This window comes from Meleagris gallopavo, chromosome 30, assembly GCF_000146605.3.
Source record: "Meleagris gallopavo isolate NT-WF06-2002-E0010 breed Aviagen turkey brand Nicholas breeding stock chromosome 30, Turkey_5.1, whole genome shotgun sequence".
NCBI classification, from domain to species: domain Eukaryota; kingdom Metazoa; phylum Chordata; class Aves; order Galliformes; family Phasianidae; genus Meleagris; species Meleagris gallopavo.
The window spans coordinates 2,395,062-2,415,197 of NC_015040.2; the positions used below are offsets into that span (position 1 = coordinate 2,395,062).

Below are 20,136 nucleotides of genomic sequence, written 5' to 3' on the forward strand. Positions count from 1 at the left end.
AATTAAGTGGACGCCTTTATTTCCTGAGCTTCTTTTCAGACGCTTTGACTTGCTGGAGAATGACTTTCAGCATCTTCCCCATTTTGGCCTTGGTCAGTGATTTCCTGCTGTACCACACCTGGTCCCACATGGAGTACATGTGTCTGGGGGAGAGATACAGCGGGTCGTAATCGTGCAGCATGTCCCCCGGCCTCCTCTCTGCATACTTCTTATAATCTTGGACTGGGCATTTTTCGGGGTTGTTGGGTCTGGCAAAGAGATGTGGAACCGATTGCCCTGCAGCTTCCTCTGCATTGAGGTCGTGCTTCCACTCCAGGTACTCCAGCCCTGCCACGTCCCTTCTGAGCACCAGCTGTCCCCAGTACAGATTCTGGCCCCGGCTGTGTGTGCTCGCCCCAAACCCCCTAATGATATTTACAAACATCAGGTGCAGAAAGCCCTGTGGGTTGGTCTGACTTAACAGCCCCTTCTTACGGAGGTTATCCACGTTCTCATCTGTCAGGTTCTCCAAAAGAGCCCACTTTTCCTCTCTCTCTCTTTGAGATAGAAGCTGATGCTTCTGTTTCAAGGCTTCCTGAGATGCTCTGAATTCAAATCCTTTCACCACGCTGTACTCATAACCGTGCTCCTTGAGGTACTTGTCTATGCTGTTCTGAAAGAACTGCAAAGACCCAGTGGAGAAATCCGTGCCGTTCTGCTTCTTTGCAGACGTGTAGAACAAGGCCAGGTAATTATCGAGGTCTTTGGGTGGCAGCTTATGGATCTCACGTGTCTCAGAAGGGCAGCGCACATCCAACCACTCTCTGAAAATTTTGATGTTGGCAGCATTGCGGTTTCTCTTGCTCAGCACATCTAAAAGATAAGAAAGAGCTCTGTGATCAGTGACAGCCAGCAAGGAGATCAGCGAAATAGAAGGAGATGCAGAATAATGTTCACCTTCCTTTTAAAAATCAGTCAGTCGCAAAGCCTTTCCTTTAGAGCTTTGGTTTTGCCTTGCCCACACCGCTCTGTAGCGCTCATCTGGATGTGGAAGGACAGCCTGTCTTCTCTCCCTCACTTAAATGGTGAATCTGCATGCTACCATCTAGATAACTGTAAGGTATTTTCTTTTTGAATCATGTTTAATTAGGAGAGAATTATTGGGAACTGTAGTTGTCATTGCTGGCTTGTATTTATGTTGGTAAGGGACTGAATTTTGCCCTGGCTGACTTTGAGGTCATAACCAGCAGCTCCACTCCTGCTGCTGCAGCATTAGCCACGAAGTTCAAACAAGCCAAAATGGACTTGGTGTGCTTTCAGCAATTTGCAACTACTCTGGCTTGTATTTCGTGGTGACCCCGGGGGCCAAAGTCTGCTCTGTTCAAATGAATGGGAGTCAGCCTGGATGTGGATCCTGTCATCTGCCTCGGGACTGAGAGCCCTGCAATTCATGTGTTCAAAATGTTGTACCTCATTATGTAAGACATATTTCAAAGTGCTCCTCTGCCCTGAAATCTCTTCAGGGCAGGAAAGCTCTCACTGTGAAATAAAAACGTGGACCAAAAGTTAGGGGTGAACAGTAAGGAAGAAGAAAAAATGAATAATATTTTTAAAGAAAGGGATGCCAGGATTCCAGCTGGGGTCCTTCTCAAGTTGCTATGGCAGTACCACATCTACTACTTCCATATAGCATGAGAAATTAGTTCTTTGGATTGCTGTAGGGCCCCATCTGCTCACCTGTGATTTTTCCAGGGCTGAAGAAGGGGTAGATTAAAAAGGGTTCTAAAGCCAACATCTAGAAATTCTTCTTCTGGCACTGAGCTATTTTGTATATGCTTAGCAATCATAAAATGCTGTGACTGAATGGAGGTGGATTCTACTGTGCTGCTGTCTCAGTGTTTTGCCTGTTCTGTTTTGTTATTGACCAGACCATGGGAAGAGATGGATGCCTCAGTGCTTACACCTAGGTGCTAGAAAACCAAACCATGAAGCTGACTAGCCAGCAGTTTACATGGATTGACACAGAACAGCACCTGCAGGCATGCAAATAGTTATCAATGCAAATGCTGTGGCTCACTATCATGCCTTTAAAACCCTGGGCATTTGCATTTTATTTGAGGTGTTTAATCATTCAATCAAATGATGTGTAGCTGGTATTAAGGCTCCGGTGTAGCACACATCTATGCTAAGCCAGAGTTTCAGCCAAAATTTCTGTTTTGTTGCTTTAAAAGTTACTTCCTCATTCTTTTTTTCCTTCCGTGAGACCGGAGTTCACATCTCTGGTTCCAGTTTCTCACAGGGATTCTGTCTTAAGTACAGCCAACGTGCTGTATGGTGACACCAAATGAAAGACCAAGATATTCAAAGTGGGTTAAAGCTACAGCCAAGTCAACATCTGGGTATCTCAGTAAAAGGCATTATCTGTGTAGGAATATTTTTAGTCCCTTTTGGTAGAAATGGCATGACCTAAATAGGATGCATTTATTTCGATGCTACAATACACATTTTGCCAGCTAAAAGAAGTCACCCTCCTTTAATTGCTTGGGAAAGTGAAACATGCCCACAAACCCTCCCGTGATTAAAGCTCCAGGGCATCTTACTGGTTTTTGAAGATTCGGGAGGTTGGTTGGCATTCCTGCTTTGTGGGCTCAGCGAGGCTGAAGGACGAGGTGCCTGCTCAGACCCTGACAGCCTGCTCTCCTCTGCAGGGCCCTCGGTGGCATTCCCATTCAAGTCCAAGGTTCCTGAGACACTGCATTCAGTAGAGCTCAGGTGGATTTGCTGCTGAACATCTACTGTGGCTTCAAGCTCAAAGAACATCACAGGGGCAGGTGGCTCTGGCTGGGCTTTTGCTTCGGTGTTGGAGATAGGAATCAATTCTAAATCTTCTTTTGGTGTTGCTGACCCAGCAGAATCCCTCGCTCTTGAATTTTCGCTTACAAACACTGTGGGACTAAGGGGACCCAGACTCAAGAAGCTGCTTTCCAGGATCTTCCGATCCCTCCCAGGAGATTTTAGAATACAGCAGAGAGTTGGGGGAGGCGACGTCATGGGGGTGAAGCCAGACGTAGAGGTGACTGCCTGCTTGTTAATTTCTGTCTTCTGATCACGATACATCTGCAAACCTACCTCAGCAGTTACATCTTCAGGTGGTGACTGTGAAAGAATATTCTGGTTGACCCTCTCTTCTTGGTTTTCTGCATTCAGTACGTACTGTTCATCATCAGAGATGATGTGTAGATCTTCATTGTATTCTATCTTCATCTCATGGAGGTCTGTTCTGATTTCACTTATGGATATTGACAAATGCTGCTCTGCTGCAGAGCCAGGTTGCATGGATTTGCAGTTTCTTTGGTTTGGCCTGGCTGGTGGTTCGTTACGTATTTTGCAGACAGTGTCTTTTTGCTGAGGTCCCCCTGCAGGTGTGCCATGTGATCCTGTGGCAGCACTGTCTCTTCTAGCCCTTTCAAAAGAGGAGGCCATCCTGATCCTCTTTTCACCTATAGCAGCACCTCGTGACGGAGGCCCAAAGGATGTTTGCCTCTTCCTCCTTTCTGCAGCCTCGTTCCCTTCTTTGCTTCCAAAGTGTAAATCTTCACACGTCCAGTGATAGGCGTGTCCAGCTCCACAAATCCACAGAACAGAATTCTCCTTGCTAGGCTGACCCACGTTCTGCACAGTTTCCAAGGTTGGGATATGAATGCATATAGTCCCATGTGTGTGTGCCCAGGTCACAAGGTTGGAGAGATCCTTGCAAAGCGAGCTGACATTGCTGCAGCCTTCATCAGTGATGCTCTCAAACTGCAAAAAACATGTTGGAAGTAATGAAGTGAAAGAGGACGTGCATAAAGTGGTAGTCCTGCTTTCAGCCCCATCCCGACAGAATAATAATTCCACATCAGTGATCCTTCTCTTGATTCTTTCTAAAACAGTACGTTCTTTCTTTAAAAATAACAATCATAATTTAAAAAATTGTCCTCTTGGAAGACCTGGAGGGTAATGTGGGTGTGGTTCTGGAATGGTGAGTTTATAATTGATACAAATGCAATTTATGCATAGTTGTGGGCTTGTGCCTTGATCAAGTAGTTGTGCTTAAGAATTTATCATACTGCAGCTGAGCTGAGCTGTTCACATGTGTCCTTAATTTTCAGCACAATTAAGATTAACACACTTGCTGAGTCAGCCAAGCAGGTACTGCAGCTCAGCTGAGGGGAAGGCACCTCACTGAAGTGGGTCTGAGGTGTGCTCTGAGCCACTTGGTACCTATCAACAATTCTGTACTCACTGATGGAAGCCAACAAGGGGAAGTATCAGAAATCAGCTCCTCTGCCTCCCTCCTCCCTGCAGCCAACGGGGCTCATAGTTGTGTTGTTGGGAGGATGCTTTCCAGAAGCTGAAAAATGGACCTCACATCCACCTATCTAAAATTCTGCAATTTTAATGCTGTAACTGATTCTGCTAGAAATAATTGGTTTTGGTATAATTTATGCTGTAAGATATACTCACCATGCTGGCGTTTCTTATCTCACTGGGTGATCTTTCGTGTGGAATTCAGTAGAATATCCTTTCTTTTTCTCTCAGGACCTAAAATAACCATCATACGTGTGTGTGTATATTTAGAGAGAGAAAATATATTTTTACATACACATATAAAATATCTGGCTAGCAGATGCTGCTAGTTTTTTTCCAATGTTCAGCCCAAAATAAATGCTTCCATAGAACATGTATCTTCACAAAGGTAAGCAATCACATTTAGTCCAAAAGAACTCTATGTAAAAGCTTGGCTTATGTAAATATTTGGAGGATTTGCCTATACAGAGTACCAGAAAAAACTGGAACAAAATATAAACGACAGAATTTCAAAAGGGAGATGTTCCTTCCAGCCCTGGCACTTTATGGCTAGTAATCTTAACTTCTCCAAGCTGAAATGCAGAAACATTTCTGTGTAATAGTCTGGAAGGATGCTGTAATTCCTGAGTCGTTGGTTGCACACCTTACTGTCAGTACAGATTCTGCAACAGAGCCAAGAAGCCTCACGATGCCCTGTGTGACCGAGACTGCGTGAATTCACCGTTTGTAATGGCAGCCTTTACTCCAGGCTTAGTCTTAGGCTGTTATTAATTAAAAGTTTTACATCAAGTGGCAGCAAAAGATGCCCAACTGAAAGCGCTGTGCACTGGAATCCTGTCTGAACTGGCTGTGGGAGCAGCTCTGGCCCTACAGGCTGTGAGCTTGAGCCTCCAGGGCTGGTTGCCAGCTCTGTGTGCTGCTCTTCCAAGCCAGCTGCAGAAGATGGAAGAAAACCATCCCAGCTGACAGATGTAGGGCTGCTTTGTAAGCTGTGAACATGCTGTTTGTCTGCAGGGATTTATTTCAGGTTAGTTGAACTGAGAGAAAGACTGTAGGCGCACAGTTGTACTGCAGGTATCCGATTGTGTGCCAGCATCCAGGTTCCATCCCTCAGCACCCAGCCCACTCCATGCTGTGCTCCCCCAACCAGGGCAGGCCAGGATGAGGCCCAGCACCCAGCCCAGCTGCCAGGAGGAAGGAGTGTGGCTGGGGAACGCAGGAGCCACGTGGTGGGGGCAGCCCTTGTGTCCTGACAAACAAAACCCAGGGATTGGGAAACCACTGCTTGGCCAAATTCCTGTGCTGAAGAGCTCCTGGAAGTGTGTTTACACAAGCCTTGCTCTGTCGATTCAGAACTTGCAGAAAGCAGCAGGCTCTGGGGCCGCACAGCAGCCCAGCTCCACGGCTCAAGCTGGCACAGCACTTAGGAACACTGAATTTTAAATGAATGCTTCAGTCTGCTGATGCCAAAGCAAAACGTGCTTTGCTGAATGCAGAGCCCAAGTGAGTAAGCATGCAAAGCGTTCAGGCAAAAGTGTGATTGTTCTAAGAGGAAGGAAAACAAAAGGCCATCAAAGTGGTGGGACTTCTGAACTGCTCAGCATGAGGGAGTCCTCTTGAACCAGGCATTAACAAACACCTGTAGAACAATTAATAGGTTTTCTTTATCCTGATAAGGCAAAGCACAAGCCTCAGAGAAAAGTTCTCTCTAAGCTCAGGTGATGGACCATGGCACTGAATGTCCCTTTCAGCAAGAGCAGCGCAGCTCAAATCTCTCTTGTCAGGTCAGCTTTACATCCCAGTAAGGAATGAACAGCAGGCAGCAGAACCACTGCAGCTTGGAGTGAAATTGGTGCATGTCAGCAAAGCTCTGCAAAGCCCTTCTGCTCTTACATGAGCATCAATCCATGTGTTCCTTGTTACGGCTTCCTATTGATAGCAAAGCATTCTGGGCTAAAATTATCAGTGCTGTTTGCAGATGCAAGCTTGTGAAACATGCAAAGCCAGGATTTTTAAAGAGTTTTCTAACAAAAATCTGCTTGCTTTAAAGTAGTGGAATGGGCAGCAGTGCTCCTCAGCCTTCCTCTGCCTGTTGAAAGCTGAACTAAGCTCTGGGAGAACTGTTCTGCTCTTTCTGAAGTTAGAGCTTTATCTTCGAGCTCAGTGTGTGTAACTTCTCCCCAGAGGGCAGGACAGCTTGGGCAAACAAACAATTTCCATGCATCACTTTGGCACTTACAAAGTGTGGGAAAATGTAATAGAAATGGAAGCTCTGTGTGGTCATAAGGCCATGAAGTTACTGACTTGGCAGATGATCATCTTGATTTCTATCATGAGAGCCCTTAATTGGAATGCTTTTATCTCTCCTTATCTCCAAGCACACGTCTTCCTTTTCCTGATCTCACTGAAAAAGCCTTTTTTCTCTTCAGATTTAGGTCCAAATAAAAACTCTGGTAATCATATGAGGGTACTTCTTCAGCCCAGTCCTGCTTTCTTATTTACATTGGTTGAGAGTACCTCCAAAGAAGCTGTAAAGTGGAGGAAGACTGAATTTACTGTTAGAACTGAGCAAAAAGGGGGGAAATAAAAAAAAAAGAGAAAAATGTGTTTACAGCACTACCTGCTTCCAACAACAACAGGCTCTGTATGGGGAAGGGGTTCAGAGCTTGGGGTTTGTATGTAGAACCCACACCTTCGTGCAGAAAAGCAGGAAATTCCAAAGCTGTGCAGGGAATGTTTGTTTGCTTTTAACCCATAGGGAAATCACTGCATTAATAGAACCTACAGTTATGTGAATTCATGCTCACCAGAAGAAAAAAGGGGGGAAAAAAAGTTGTTTTGCTCTCTCACGGCCCTGCACATGGTAAGCTTTCAAGATGTTAACACAGTATATACTTATTTTCTCTATGTATTTAAAAAAAAATGTGGTCAGGTATTTTGAAGAAGCCTGCAGCATTCCAGTGGAGCCCTTAAAGCTGACTACAAGCACTGAAATGCTTCTTCCTATTTAAGACTTTCCTGTGCCTAGTTTGTGTTGTGGGGAAAATATTCAGCCCTTTCTAAAAACAGTTCTTTAGCAAGGTTGCTACCCAGAATCACCTAACATAAATATCCATACTTTACCCTTTTACATTTCCATGAACTCCATTATAGTAGCATTATAGCATGTGGATGGTTGTCTGAAACTCCTTGTGACGAACGCAGGCTTATGCAAGCAGGAGAACTAAATAAAGAGCTTAATTGTATAGACACTGGAAGCCCTTTAACCACGCTGTTCCTGTCCCTCCACCCTGTAATAGTCCTGGATGTGTTTCTCTTATGTCTCATAAGGTCTGCTTCACAGATTAGAAAGCTGAGGCACGCACAAAGCAAGTAAATATGAGAGCTTTGGCTTTTCAGCTCTAGATAAGACAGTGCAGGAAACTGGAACAATCCTGGTTGAAAAACAGGATACAGAGCAGCAGTTCTTAAACTTGGCTCCCACCCCCTCCCCCAGCATGGGTTGTTTGTTCCTGCTTGCTTGAGTAACACTTATTGGAGGTGGAGGGACACAGGACAGCTGTAAAACATGCATAGAGGAGGGGATGGGCTGCCAGAGAGCTGCAGAGAATGGGTGAGGGACACTGCTGGAGGGACAGGGCGTCTGGGGCAGCAGCGAGAGGAAGTTGTGCTTGAGCACGTCTGCTTGAAAGGAGCAAGGAGGGGGCCGAGAGTGGAGCAGAAATTGCTCGTGGCTGCCAAAAACCATTGAACTTGTCCCACAACTTCTTAGCAAGGGCCTTTGGGGTGGATTAATCATTTCCCAGCACATCGTTCTTCCTGTTCTCTGCCACGTTTGTTCCTTTCCTCCCCACAATGTACCACAGCCTTCTCAGCACTTCTTCTGCTCTGTTCTGCTCCACCTCTCCTTCCCTGCTTGCAGAAATGCAGTTCCCAAGATGCTTAGTACTTGCTACAGGGTGGCATGTCTGTATTTTGATAGAAAGCAACATCCAGCTCTGTGAGAGAGGGCCGGATCTGATTGCATGTACCAGCCCTCAGAGTTAAATGTTAAATGTTAGCATACAGTAAACTACATTCCTTGAACAAGAGCATTTTAGTCCAAAGAACTGGACACATTTTTTCATCCGAGTCCTAATTATGTCTTTTCTTGAGGGTCTGCATTACATGGCTGCCCTCCTTGTAACAGAACTGTGAGCTCTAAATCAAGTCTTCTTCAAACAGAGCCAATAAAAGCCTACAGCCAGCTGGCAGTGGCTCGCCTGCTCCAACAAGCAGTAATCAGCCTCTAAAAACAGATGTAGTAAAGGAAAAAATTAATTTTAAAACATGAACTGCTATAAATAGGGGGGAAAAAAAAAAAGCAAAAGCTGAATTTGAAATTGGGCAAATCTGTTACTTGGGTGGAAAATGCTACAACATCGATCACAATTGTGTTGCTTATCCTGTTAGTGCTGCCATTTGTGAGCAGCCTCACACTTAGGATTAGTGCCATCAGGGGGGAGGGGGCTGTTATTTTCCATAACTATTCTATATGTAGGCTGATTTATTTTTCCTTTTTTCTTTTTTTTTCCTTCCAGACCTGCACTAGGGGTGAGTACCTCATTGTGTCAGCAGGGAGCAGACTGTGGGAAATTGCTTTATTCCCCAGCAGCTGTTTGTGTTAAAATAATCTTTCACTTAATTAATAGGAGAGGATGTCCGTTGGCAAGAAGGTGTTTGTATGCCAGTTTTTCATTCTTGTAGCTGTTCGCCTCACTCTTTGCGGTGTTTTTCAGGAAGCTCAAGCTTCTCTAGTCATGTGGTAACGTCATCGTCTATGGTAACTTCTATGATTCTAACCCTCACCATTTCACGGAGTCTGCACACACACAGCCATTACCTGCGCTCCTCCCCGCCCCTTCTGCAGGGAGCGGACTCACAGCGCGGCCCCGCCAGAGGGCGCTCGCCCGCCGGGATGCGCTTTGCGCCCCGCCCACCTCCGAGTCCCCGCCCACCGCCGCCGCCCCGCCAATCAACACTATCCATCCCATCGACATGCCCCGCCCACCAACACAGCTCCGCCTGCTTGATTGACCCGCAGGCAAGAAGGGCGCTGACAGCAATGGCGCTCAGGGTCGGGCGCAGTGCTGGGCTGCGGTGGGTCAGGCTGGCGGTTGGAGGTGATGATCTCCAAGGTCTTTCCCACCTCAAATGACTCCACGATTCTCTGCACTGAGCCCTGGATGTGCTGACCTCGTAGGAAGCCGGCTGTCTTGCTGCTAAAAATACAGTGCTGTGCAGTGCTGACTGGTGGTGCTGCCTCAGCTGAGCACAGCGACCTCCCCGTGTGCAGACCTTGGATCAGCGATAAGGCTGTTATGGATCTTCAGTGCTTTCAGCGTCTGTTCCCTCGATTATTTTTTTTTATTATTAAATATTAACATCCCATTTGTCAATCTGCTAAAAGGAACTTGCTTATCTTCTTCAATTCAGTTGTTAACGTTCACTGCAGTTTAATCTATTTCTGTCTTTTTAGCCAAAGTTATAAAGACACGTTTCCTAACATCTGCTGAACTAAAGAGAAATCAGCAGTGCTGTTGGCTGGAAGGAGCATCACCCAAAGTTCCCAGCACTGACCTGTGCATTTGATTTGACCTTAACCCAAACACTTTTTCATCTGTTCTGCATCACACGTTGCCTAACCACAAGCAGGGGGTAATGCTTCATAAAACACTGCATGAAATGTGGTAGAAAAATTGTTATTAAATGGTATTTGTGGTGAAAGCGTGACTTGTAATTAGACCTAATTGTTCTCAGTGAGACACGCTAACCTATGTATATATATAAATGTATATACATGTAGCAATAGGGAATGATTTTAACTGCTGACACCTTAACTCTTTTCCAGACATGAGGATTTTCACCTTTTTGGAAGCACTTCAGATCTGTGATGACTCAGTATGGGGGTATGTGCAGAAGTCAGTTTTGCTAGCAACAGGCAAAGAGCTAATTCCCATTTTTACACCTCAGGTGTTTATGAAGGTTTGCTTTGGATGTGATACTAAATTGCTGTGGCTCCTGGAGGCAGACTTCCCACCACTGGAGCTTTTGCCCTGGCAGAATTTTCTGCTGTTGTCTTTGGAAGTGTCACTGTGTCCCTTACCTCCTCCTGGGTCTCTCAAGTGGCTTCAGGAAGCCTCTCACGGAGCACTGCAATCTAGGGAGGGAAGACAAGGACCTCACTAGCACCTAGAGGACAGGGTAGCCTAGAATAAGAGAGAGAAAGAACATATCAGTTATTTAGAAAAGTGATCTTAAAACAGCTTGAAGATCCCTTGTGTGGAATAGAAACAAATAGAAGGTTCTCTGCCCTGAGAGCTGAGTCTGCAGTCACTCTTGAGTGGCATCTTGAGGCAGAAGCTGGCATCAGCATCATCTGGAGAAGCACCCCAACAGGCGGCAGCTCCCAGTTTCTGTCTCCCACCTGAGTGCTGCATTCAGCAGGAGCTGAGTCTCACAGGTGAAAAATACCACAGATGGATGGCATCTTGCCTCTGGAGAGATAGCAAAACCCAGCTCTGACACACCCAACCACTAATTTGGAAAAGAGAAATACACTCTGGCATAGCATCCACAAGAGCTTGCCAACCTTTGTCCTACAGCAGTGATAACACTCTTTCCAAAGGGTGAGCAAGAGCAAACAATTAAGTCCATTCTCTAAATTCAAGGGGAAAAAAATGAGGTAATGAGTGAGTTCAGGTCTGGAGTTCTCTGCTGTAATTGTCCCAGGTGCACAAAAGGTACTTCTGAAAAACAATTTGGAAATCTCTCCAAGCCCATAACCATAAAGCCAGCTGTCTCTTACTGGATCTTCCTGTGTATGCTCTCAGGTGACTCAGGCATCAGTTAACATGTCTTAGAAAATCACCTAGGCTGTTGCTTTCCCGAAGCCTAAATAGGCTCCTCAAACAGCTATCTGTGCTGTGCTTTTGGGGATGTAGGCCTGGTTGTGAGTTACAGCCACAGCCCTGCTCCTGTGTTTGCATAATACCCTTTTTTGCTTCTTTGCTGACCACAGGCGTACTTCAGTGCTCAGGCAAAGCTCAGCAGGGCAAATCTTGCTAACTGTCTTCACATTGTTGCAGAAGTAACACGCTGAAATTAAGTATTTTCTCAATAAGTGAAGTTAGATACTTATTTGTAAGCCTCTTCCTTAATGCAAGGAAACACCTATAGCTGTCCCTCTAAATTATACTTGGCTCCGTAGGGAGAATGTCTCAATTCAAGTTGACTTCAGCTGCTTGCAGTGTATGAAAGGCAGGAATTAAGTCAGTAACAGATCTCCAGTGCCTCAAATATGCCTCTGTTCAAGTCTTTTCTGTTTCTAACAGAACACACATCAGTGAGATGATGTTTAGAGAAGGCACAGGTAGCTGCATAACGTTCTGCAAACCAGCTGACACGAGGCAGTGCTGGTACAGTGTTGTCATTGCACTCTGCATTCACTGCCCCTGCGTCTGAGCATCTTACCAAATTAAATATTAAACATGCTAGAGGATATCGTGTTCCTCTGTTTCTTTGGCAACAGAGAACTTGAGCTCTCTTGATCCTCCCCGACTTCACATTTTGCAGGTTCATGTCTCAATGTTCTTTTGATGCTTGTTTTAACACCCTGGAGATCTCAGTCCACTCTCATGTCTGTTACACAGAAAATGTGGTGTACAATCGACTAGACATAGGAGACATAGACTAGGAGATAGCTACTTAATGAGCAAACATTTCTCATCAGCACCCAGACCTAAAGGTGAGAAAGAAGTGCTGTGGGGCAGAGTAGGACAAGAAGCCACATCTATTCTTAGAATCCAGGGTCATACCAAACTCTACCACTGATCACAGTGACCACTCCTAACATTAGCTAGCTATAAATAATAAGTTAGTAGCCAGTCTCCCTGCTAAATCATCTGGTTTGAGGACACTGGATGTAGGTGACTGCTTCTGTTTGTACACTTCCATCTGCTTTGAGCAAATAAGGCCCACGCTGGTTTGAAATCAGAACATCTCTTTCCATTTTTTTTGCCATTGGAAACATAAGCAAGTCCTTCTAGCACAAAAACAAAACCCCTCAGCTCTGGGAGCAAGGCTTTCCTGTGCTGCTTCCATTACATAACATCCTCCAGGAACATATGGGCCAGCAAACAGAAGACGTCCGCTGTATAATTATGGCACTGACAAACCCATTGAACCTCAGCAGCTGCCACTGGGGAGATTTCATTCATTCCCAGTATTGCCTTTTAAACTTAAGTGGCACTGAAACAAACACATCTTTGATCCAAGTAGGAAATCATTTGGAGCTCTGTGCTTAATAGAGCTGAAGCCCTGGGAAAATGATGTCTTTATTAGCCTGTATGACAATGCGGGCCTCATGGCAGGCATGCAGCAGTCTGATGTCAGCCCCATTACTTTTTCAGATGTATTTGGAAATATTTGTTCTTGAACTGATGTGGAAAAAAAGTGCTTTAATTCAGCTGTGCTGCTGAAGCACCTATAAACTGCATTTGGGACCTCAAAAGGAATATGAGGGAAGGGGGAGAGGAAGCACAGTTTTGGCAGTTCCAAAACAGAGTTGTGTCTCTGCATTTCTCCCCTTGGGCTATTTCATGTTCTTTTGGGGTCACTTGTTTCTCCCTTACCTCAAAATGCAAATGAGAGATTTCCCTGGAAAACTACTCTGTCTTATTCCCTGGTGGAGGTAATTCTAAACATTATCAATCTAAATATTACTCCTAGTTACAAACAATTACATCAACTGAGAAGGGAAGCTGGCTCTTGCACAGACAAATCTGGCATGCTTACAGTAAGTGAGCAACAGTTTGCAGATATATGCATCTAATGGAGATCTTCAAGATGCTCTCTGCGTGCCTCTCTATCTCTTTTAGGGCTCCTTTTTTTTTTTTCTTTTCCATTTAAATGAACTGCACTCAGACTCTGAAATTCCCTTGTCTGGAGTCATCTAACATCTGTGTTATATCCATTTATACAGCAGATGCAATGGGAGACAGCCTGACGACAGAGGTGATGAGCTAGCATTTCATCGAACAATACCTCAGCCTGACAGGTGAGCAATGGAGAGCCTTTAGAAATAATGCATGAGCTTCAGGCTCCCCTGCCACAGGAGTCTGTTACCACGCTGCTCACCTGGTAGCCGCTGTTTCTTTTACCACTGATCCCTTTTACAACATCACCTGTGCTGATGGAAGAATCAGTGCCATGCAGCAGCCCAGTAACGGAGCTGGGAGAACCAGGTTAAAAGTAGCAGTGAGAAAAGCAGGCACTTGGACTTGCAGTTCTGAGTTACACAAAGCCCTCCAAGTTCCCACACAAGTGAGATCTCTTTAAACCCTGCTTGCCAAGCCATCAAGACCCCCTGTGTGGTTTATCAGGAAACTGGCACCATTATTAGAGCACAATAAAATAAAATCATTGTGAGGAAATAAAAGAGTATTCCGGTCTCTTTCTGAACAGATTTGTAGCATGGAAGGTGACTGAACTGCACCAATCTTTTAATTAAAAAAAAAAAAAAGGCTTCTGAATAAAGAAAAAAAAAAAAGTAGAACTTCAGCAACACAGCAGAGAACAGAAATTATGTTTATCTCACTGCCCTGGGATAGCACAGGGAGATGTGCTTGTAAGGATGGTTGTTTGTATAAATAAATGTTCATTCTTGGCAGTGGAATGCAAACTATGCTGAAGGGCTGGAAACAGACCACTTTGTAAAGCTGAGGCCAGAGTAAGGGAAAGATGAAGCGAGGTTGTGGAGAGGAAATTCACATTCATTTTTAGCAACTTGGAGAGTTTCTCAAGCGTGTTTGACATTTTTAATTATGCTGATGTAGAGCCTATTCCAAGGACAAAAGAAGTCAGGATTACAGGGTGAACAATTAGGAAATTTCACAGTGGCCAGCTAGGGATATTTTTGCCTGTGGCTCTGGAGACTTTGCTGAAATATGGGATCATCTTTCCTACTTCTAGACAAATGGAATTTGAGTGTCTTGCAGAATCCTCACCTAGGTCAGGAGCCTCAGATCTGCACTGTTTTTCTAAAGGTGCATTTTTGATGGCACTGGAAGGAGATCAGTCTGAACTGCTGCTATGTGTCCAAGCTTTCCTGCAGGGCTTCCTGAGGAGGTGAGGAACAATCTCACTGCATCTGTACCAACTGTTTCAGAATCCATAACGTTACAGTGGGAAATAAGACTGCATTTTCTTGTGGAGAAGAGGATCAGCTCTGCTGCATCAAATCACACAGCCATGGCCTGTTTGTCCATCCTCCACGCTCAGACTGTTCTACATCATGGCCACAGCATCACATTTTGTTTGTGTATCACTGGAGAAGGGCTTTGAGTGCTCATTCACCAGCCTTCCCTGCTAAAGAACTCACAGTGACATCTACCTGTATTTCAGTTCCTGTCTCAGTGTGACACACATAGCACTGGAATGACAGGAGTTTACCATTTGTTGCTGAGCAGAAACATTTTGGAAAAAAGATGAGGGAGAGGTTTTTAATGCACACCTGCTCTATTTGCCCAAGATCCCATGCCTTGTGTGCTAATGCAAGGGCTGCTACTCGTACTTTTAAGCTTGGTACAATTGAATAGGAACTTGCATTCTCTTTGAGATGATGGAAAGTCGCAGTGGAGGTATCCAGCTTCTGGGCATGAATAAATCATCAAGGGTATGAATTATTCAGTGATCATCCCCACAACATGTGCTACATTCAGACTCAAGAGGCTGTATCCCTATTGTGTGGGTTTTTTTCCCCCCAAATTACAAATGTATGACAGGCTAATGAATCTAAATATTCAAATGAAATCTTGGGAAATTAGATTAGAAGAATAATTTATAAAAAAAAAAAACAACAGAGCAGTAAAAAGGTGCATGACAGAGCTGAGGTACTTCAGCCTATCTAAAACAACAATGATCAGACATTCTTCTTAGCTCGGTGACGCTGTTGAATCAAGCTGCCCACAACAGTTAGAATCACACTGGGAAATATGAATAAATAGTGGCTCAGGAAATTGGAAACACGGGTTGGAGGAAAGAGCTGAAATGATATGGGCACACAAACAGGACGGAAACTGATCTGTGCTTCTAGCATCTTGTGTGCGGTTCTGGTGTAAGTTAGAGGGGGTATAACCAAACCAGAGGTGAATCCACTCCAACACATACTGGAAGAAATAAAAAAGTCCAATGCACTCAATAGCCAGGAAATGGCTGGTTCATCCCTCACAGGAAATGAGTCACCCGAAAGCATCTGCGAGGAGCAGCGAAGACAGGGAAGTTCTGAAATAACATGAGCTGATAACAACAGCATAACACATACAGATAAGTCTCTCATTTTGTCATTCATTAGGAAGGAGGGAAGAAATGCAAAACTCCAGATTTTTTGGTTATTCTTACCATTTTAATTTGATGCAAATACTTGCAGCACAAAACTATTCCAGGGGGCAGACGGTTCCAATGCTGTTAAAAGGTGGATGCATGTTGTAAAATGGCAGCACTAATGAGAAGTTTCATGTGCAGATAAAATTGCTTGCAAAGTGCTATCCATCTCTGTCCTTGGAAGGGAAGCATCAAATTGCTGTGTGGCACAGCAAACACAACATTCAGTTTTGCAGCTCGAGCTGCTTTGAAACGTTTTTTTTTCCTGTCTAATATTGAAAATATATTAGGCTCAATTCCAAAACAATGCATCAATCACCTACCAACTGGTCCACTTTTTGATAATTCTACAGTGCCAAACTCTTCTGGATCAGTGGAAAAAATACTTCCTTTGCTAATGATGCATGCTGCTGGTAAAACTGAAAGCCTACAGTTAGGAAACGACCTTAGCACTGAGTTAACACAGCTTGTGTGCTCACCCCTCTTCCTCCAGTAACCCAGCTCTCTGCCCGTGCAGCTTGTAACTCCTGCCCTGCAGTGCTTCTGGTTCCCCTTCCTCTCCATTCCTCAGGCTGGCTGATCAGCAGACACACAGGTCTTATTTTGGTGTGATAAACACAGCAGTGAGATTGCTCTTCCTCTGTTAGCTCCAGCCTAACCATTTCCAGGGCTGTGATGTGGCATCGTGAATGATGCACATAAGAATGTTCTTGGCATCCCAAGATGTTGCTAAAGCTGCAAATACTCTTTTAAACAAAACAGCCGTGTTAATTGAAAGTGGCTTAAAGGAAATAAAAGCAACAAAAAGAAACAAAATTATTTGAAACATCCCCTGCCACTCCAGATTGCACTGGGGCTACACTATAGCAGTTATAAATGAAAGTGTTTCCTGGTTTAGAAGTTTGCAAGGTACTGAGAATAAAAAGGGAGAGGAGGGTGCAGGAAGAGAATGTTTTGTCATTAAAAGCACTATCCAGGATACACACTACAGACAGTTCATTTTCCTCATCAGAGACCACATTTTTGGAGGGTTCCTGTTTTCAGTTCACTGATAGAAGGGCAGGATCGAAGAGTCAGCAGAAGAGGGAAAAAGCTTTCTAGTTTGCCAAGGAATACAGTTACACAGAAAAGCATCCTGTGACTGTAGCACAGGCTGCAGGGCTATTTAAAAACACAAAGAAAAAAGGCAGGAAAAAGGTCCTTTTCGTTTCAGAGGTTTCTCTTTCCCGGCGTGGTAAATTAAACTCAGAGAGATAACGTAGGCAGGAAGGGCTTAGAAAGAGAAAAACCTGGGTGTGTCTCTCCAAGGCCTTTCTGGCCATGTGAGTAACTGGAGCTGGGGGAGGGTGGGACCTTGTGCTGGATTGTACCAAAGCAGTTGATTCATATTTTTTTCCTTCTCCTTCTTTTTTTTTTCTTTTTTCTTTTTTTCTTTTCTCACATGGCTATTTTCATGTGAGCTTCTTTTTCAAAACAAAAAGATACAGTCGGGTCATTCTCCCAGATACTGGTGTTGTTTGATTTTTTTTTTATTTTTTTTTTTATTTTTTTTCCATAAAGTATTATCTTGTTCTCAAATGCATTTTCCTGTTTGGCCCAGAGAAATGCTGCGTTACACAATAGCATCCTTAGTCAGTTTGCTACCATTGTGTCAAAAAAGATACTAGAGTTTCTGTTAAGTATTACAGTAAGATGATAAAAGGTTGCATAATCAGCATTTCTGCTACAAAATCTGAGTGAGCTTGCACAAATTTTAACAGTTTTTTTTAGCTAGGCCACAACTGCACCAGAGGTCTTTGAAATATAATAAATCCTTGATGGCATCCACCCATGTTTGCTTTCCCAAAGATATCTGAAAAGCAGCTGGAATATCTGCACTTGCAATAAACTAATTTCAACAGCCACCAGAAAAATTAAATGTTAGATAATATGAAATGAAACTCTTCCATGTGAAACATAGCTTAAAATAGGCACAGTTGGAGAAAGTGTGTTATGGCTTGTGAGACGGGAATCAAATTCCTGCTCTGCTTTGATCAAATCAGGTTAACTTTCTGGCTCTCAGCTCAACGACTCCAAGGCAAATCACACAATCCCATCATTTTCCCCTTCTCTGACTCATCTAAGTTGTAAATCTCTTATCAGTGGCACAAGCTAAGCCTCCTTTCATATGCAGTACCTAGCAAAATAACTTGGATTTCAGAAGGGGCCTTTGGTCGCCTGTAGTAATAGGGAAGAACATAACTCTTCTCCATTTTGAACTTTACTGTTGCAGCAAAGGGCAAATGGCTGGGAGCCCAACGAAGCTCTTGATAAAATCTGAGCTCGCTGGGAGCTCTTGCATGTCACAGATGATGCCAAGAGTGAGCTGACAAGCAAAGCATCCCACCACTCTATGAGAAAACAGGGCTCTGGGCTATAGGAACCAACACAGGAATACGTATTCAAGAAAAACTTACAGCTGGCTTCACATTTTTAATTTTTTTTTTTTTTCCTTTATAGTTACCTGTCTAGTGTATGGTTCAGAAGGAAATGAGAACACAGAAGGCATGCTCGTACCTGTCAGAACTACATTAAGCAGAAGCGCTGCCCAAGGACAAGACTCCATGTTTCATCTGCACTTTTAAATCTTTTCCCAACCTTTGCAGGTGCCACAGACACTGCTGTGTTACAGCTCCTATGCTTCCATCCATGTATTTGTTTACTGCTGATAACAGAGGCAAGATTGGCAGATCTGTACAAATGTTTTCACAAAAATGACAGCAGTGAGTGTGCGAGTGAAGGATGAGGGATCCTTTCTGCAGCAAGACCAGTATTATGTTGCCTAGAAACACTCAAAACAGGGCTGCAGCTAATGAAGCCAAGATCAATGTCGACTGAACGTTAGATATTTGATTCAGTGCTACACAAGGGACTCATAGGGAGGCCTGGGACAATTAATTTTTGTGCTGCAGTCAAAGGATAGGGTTATGACAAGCGAGGCAAAGAAAATAAATAAAGCTGGTAGAATTCCCAGCGAGGAAATATTAGCTATATTTAAACAGAAACACGCAGCTTTTCATCCACATGGTGTGAGCAGGAGGAGCAGAGGAGCAGCCCAGGGCTGCCAGGTCGGAGTGCTGTGGGGTAGCACTGCTCAGCCTGCTGGGACCACCTGAACCAGAGGGATGCTCACAACTGCTCCTTTTTCTCAGTGATTTTAAAGGATCCACATCTCTTGGCACGCAGAGGAGGTGGATGGTTATGTTTAAAAGAGCCAAGAATCCAATCCAAATGTATCCATATGTTTGCATTGCATATAAACTTGCTGTAGTTGGCCCAGCACCTGCAAAGGTATTGCTTTTAGAGCTTTGAAAAAGTGCAGATTTTACCTCGGCCTCTGGAAGATATGCAGCAATTACACACATTCAGCACGAAACACACTTATCTAAGTAATCACTGACTGGAAAAAAGGTGTTTCTGTCAGCAAACGTTGCCACAGCTGCACCTGAGAGAACGCCGCCTCAGGCAGCACAGCCTTACCTCAGGCACTCCCTCTCTGCATAATCCTTATCAGTAAGACATAACCCGTAAATAAACAAACAGATTTTGCCCTAGATTTTAAGGAAAAAACAACTCTTAAGTGTTGTCTAACTTCATCAGCCCCCCACCAGACTAGCAATTAACCTAATTGAACAAGTCTCCCTTACTCGAGATGGCGGCTGACAGCAGCGCACAGCTTCCCTGCCCGTAGCCAAGATGGCGGCAGCCGCTCCCCACGCAAGAGGCTGCAAGGCGCCGAGCCGCGCCGCAGATGACAACACAATGTGCACGTTGGCGCTCTTGCCCGTACTCAAGATGGCTCCCGATGAGGTTATTTCATGCCCTGCCCCCAATCAAGATGGCGAACGCGTGTGGCATTTCGGCATCCTTCCCGCTCTCAAGATGGCTCCTCCCAGCCGTGTCCCGGAGCCTATCCAATGGCGCCACACACTGGGGCTGAGAACCGCCCCTCGCCCCGTTCGCAGCCAATAGGCGCATCGAGAAGCGCCAGGGCGCCAACCTCCGGAGGAGGGCAATCCCCGCCCCGTCCATCAAGATGACATCTCCAGTAGCCAATGGGATGCTGGCGCGGGTGAGGCGGGCCGGGTGGCGCCGCCATTTTGTGAGTCTATAACACGGAGCGGTCGGGCTCGTTCCTGTTATTCCGGCGTCTCCACTCCGTTCCCTGCGGGTCTCCTCCGTGTGCAATGGACGGGTGAGTCTCGGCCGGGCGCGGGCGGGGCTGCGCCGGTAGCCGCTCCAAGGGACCGCGGAGAGCGTTACGTGATCCCTCCCGGGGTCCGAAAGGAAGCGATCGAGTTGTGGTACCGCGCCGGGGGCTGGGGCGGTACCGGGAGGAGGGGGGGA

At 45.0% G+C, this 20,136-nt stretch overlaps 1 protein-coding gene across 1 annotated transcript; it reads right to left on the reverse strand.

Annotated features, from left to right (window-relative positions):
* Positions 1-16: 16 nt before the first annotated feature.
* LOC104914691 (uncharacterized protein KIAA1958-like) lies at positions 17-20,125 on the reverse strand. Its single transcript, XM_010724922.3, has 5 exons — positions 19,437-20,125; positions 10,475-10,577; positions 4,486-4,563; positions 2,580-3,780; positions 17-852 (listed from the first exon to the last, which is right to left on the reverse strand). The coding sequence occupies exons 3-5, from the start codon at positions 4,486-4,488 to the stop codon at positions 17-19; spliced, it is 2,040 nt and encodes a 679-aa protein (XP_010723224.1). The 5' UTR covers positions 4,489-4,563; positions 10,475-10,577; positions 19,437-20,125.
* Positions 20,126-20,136: the final 11 nt, after the last annotated feature.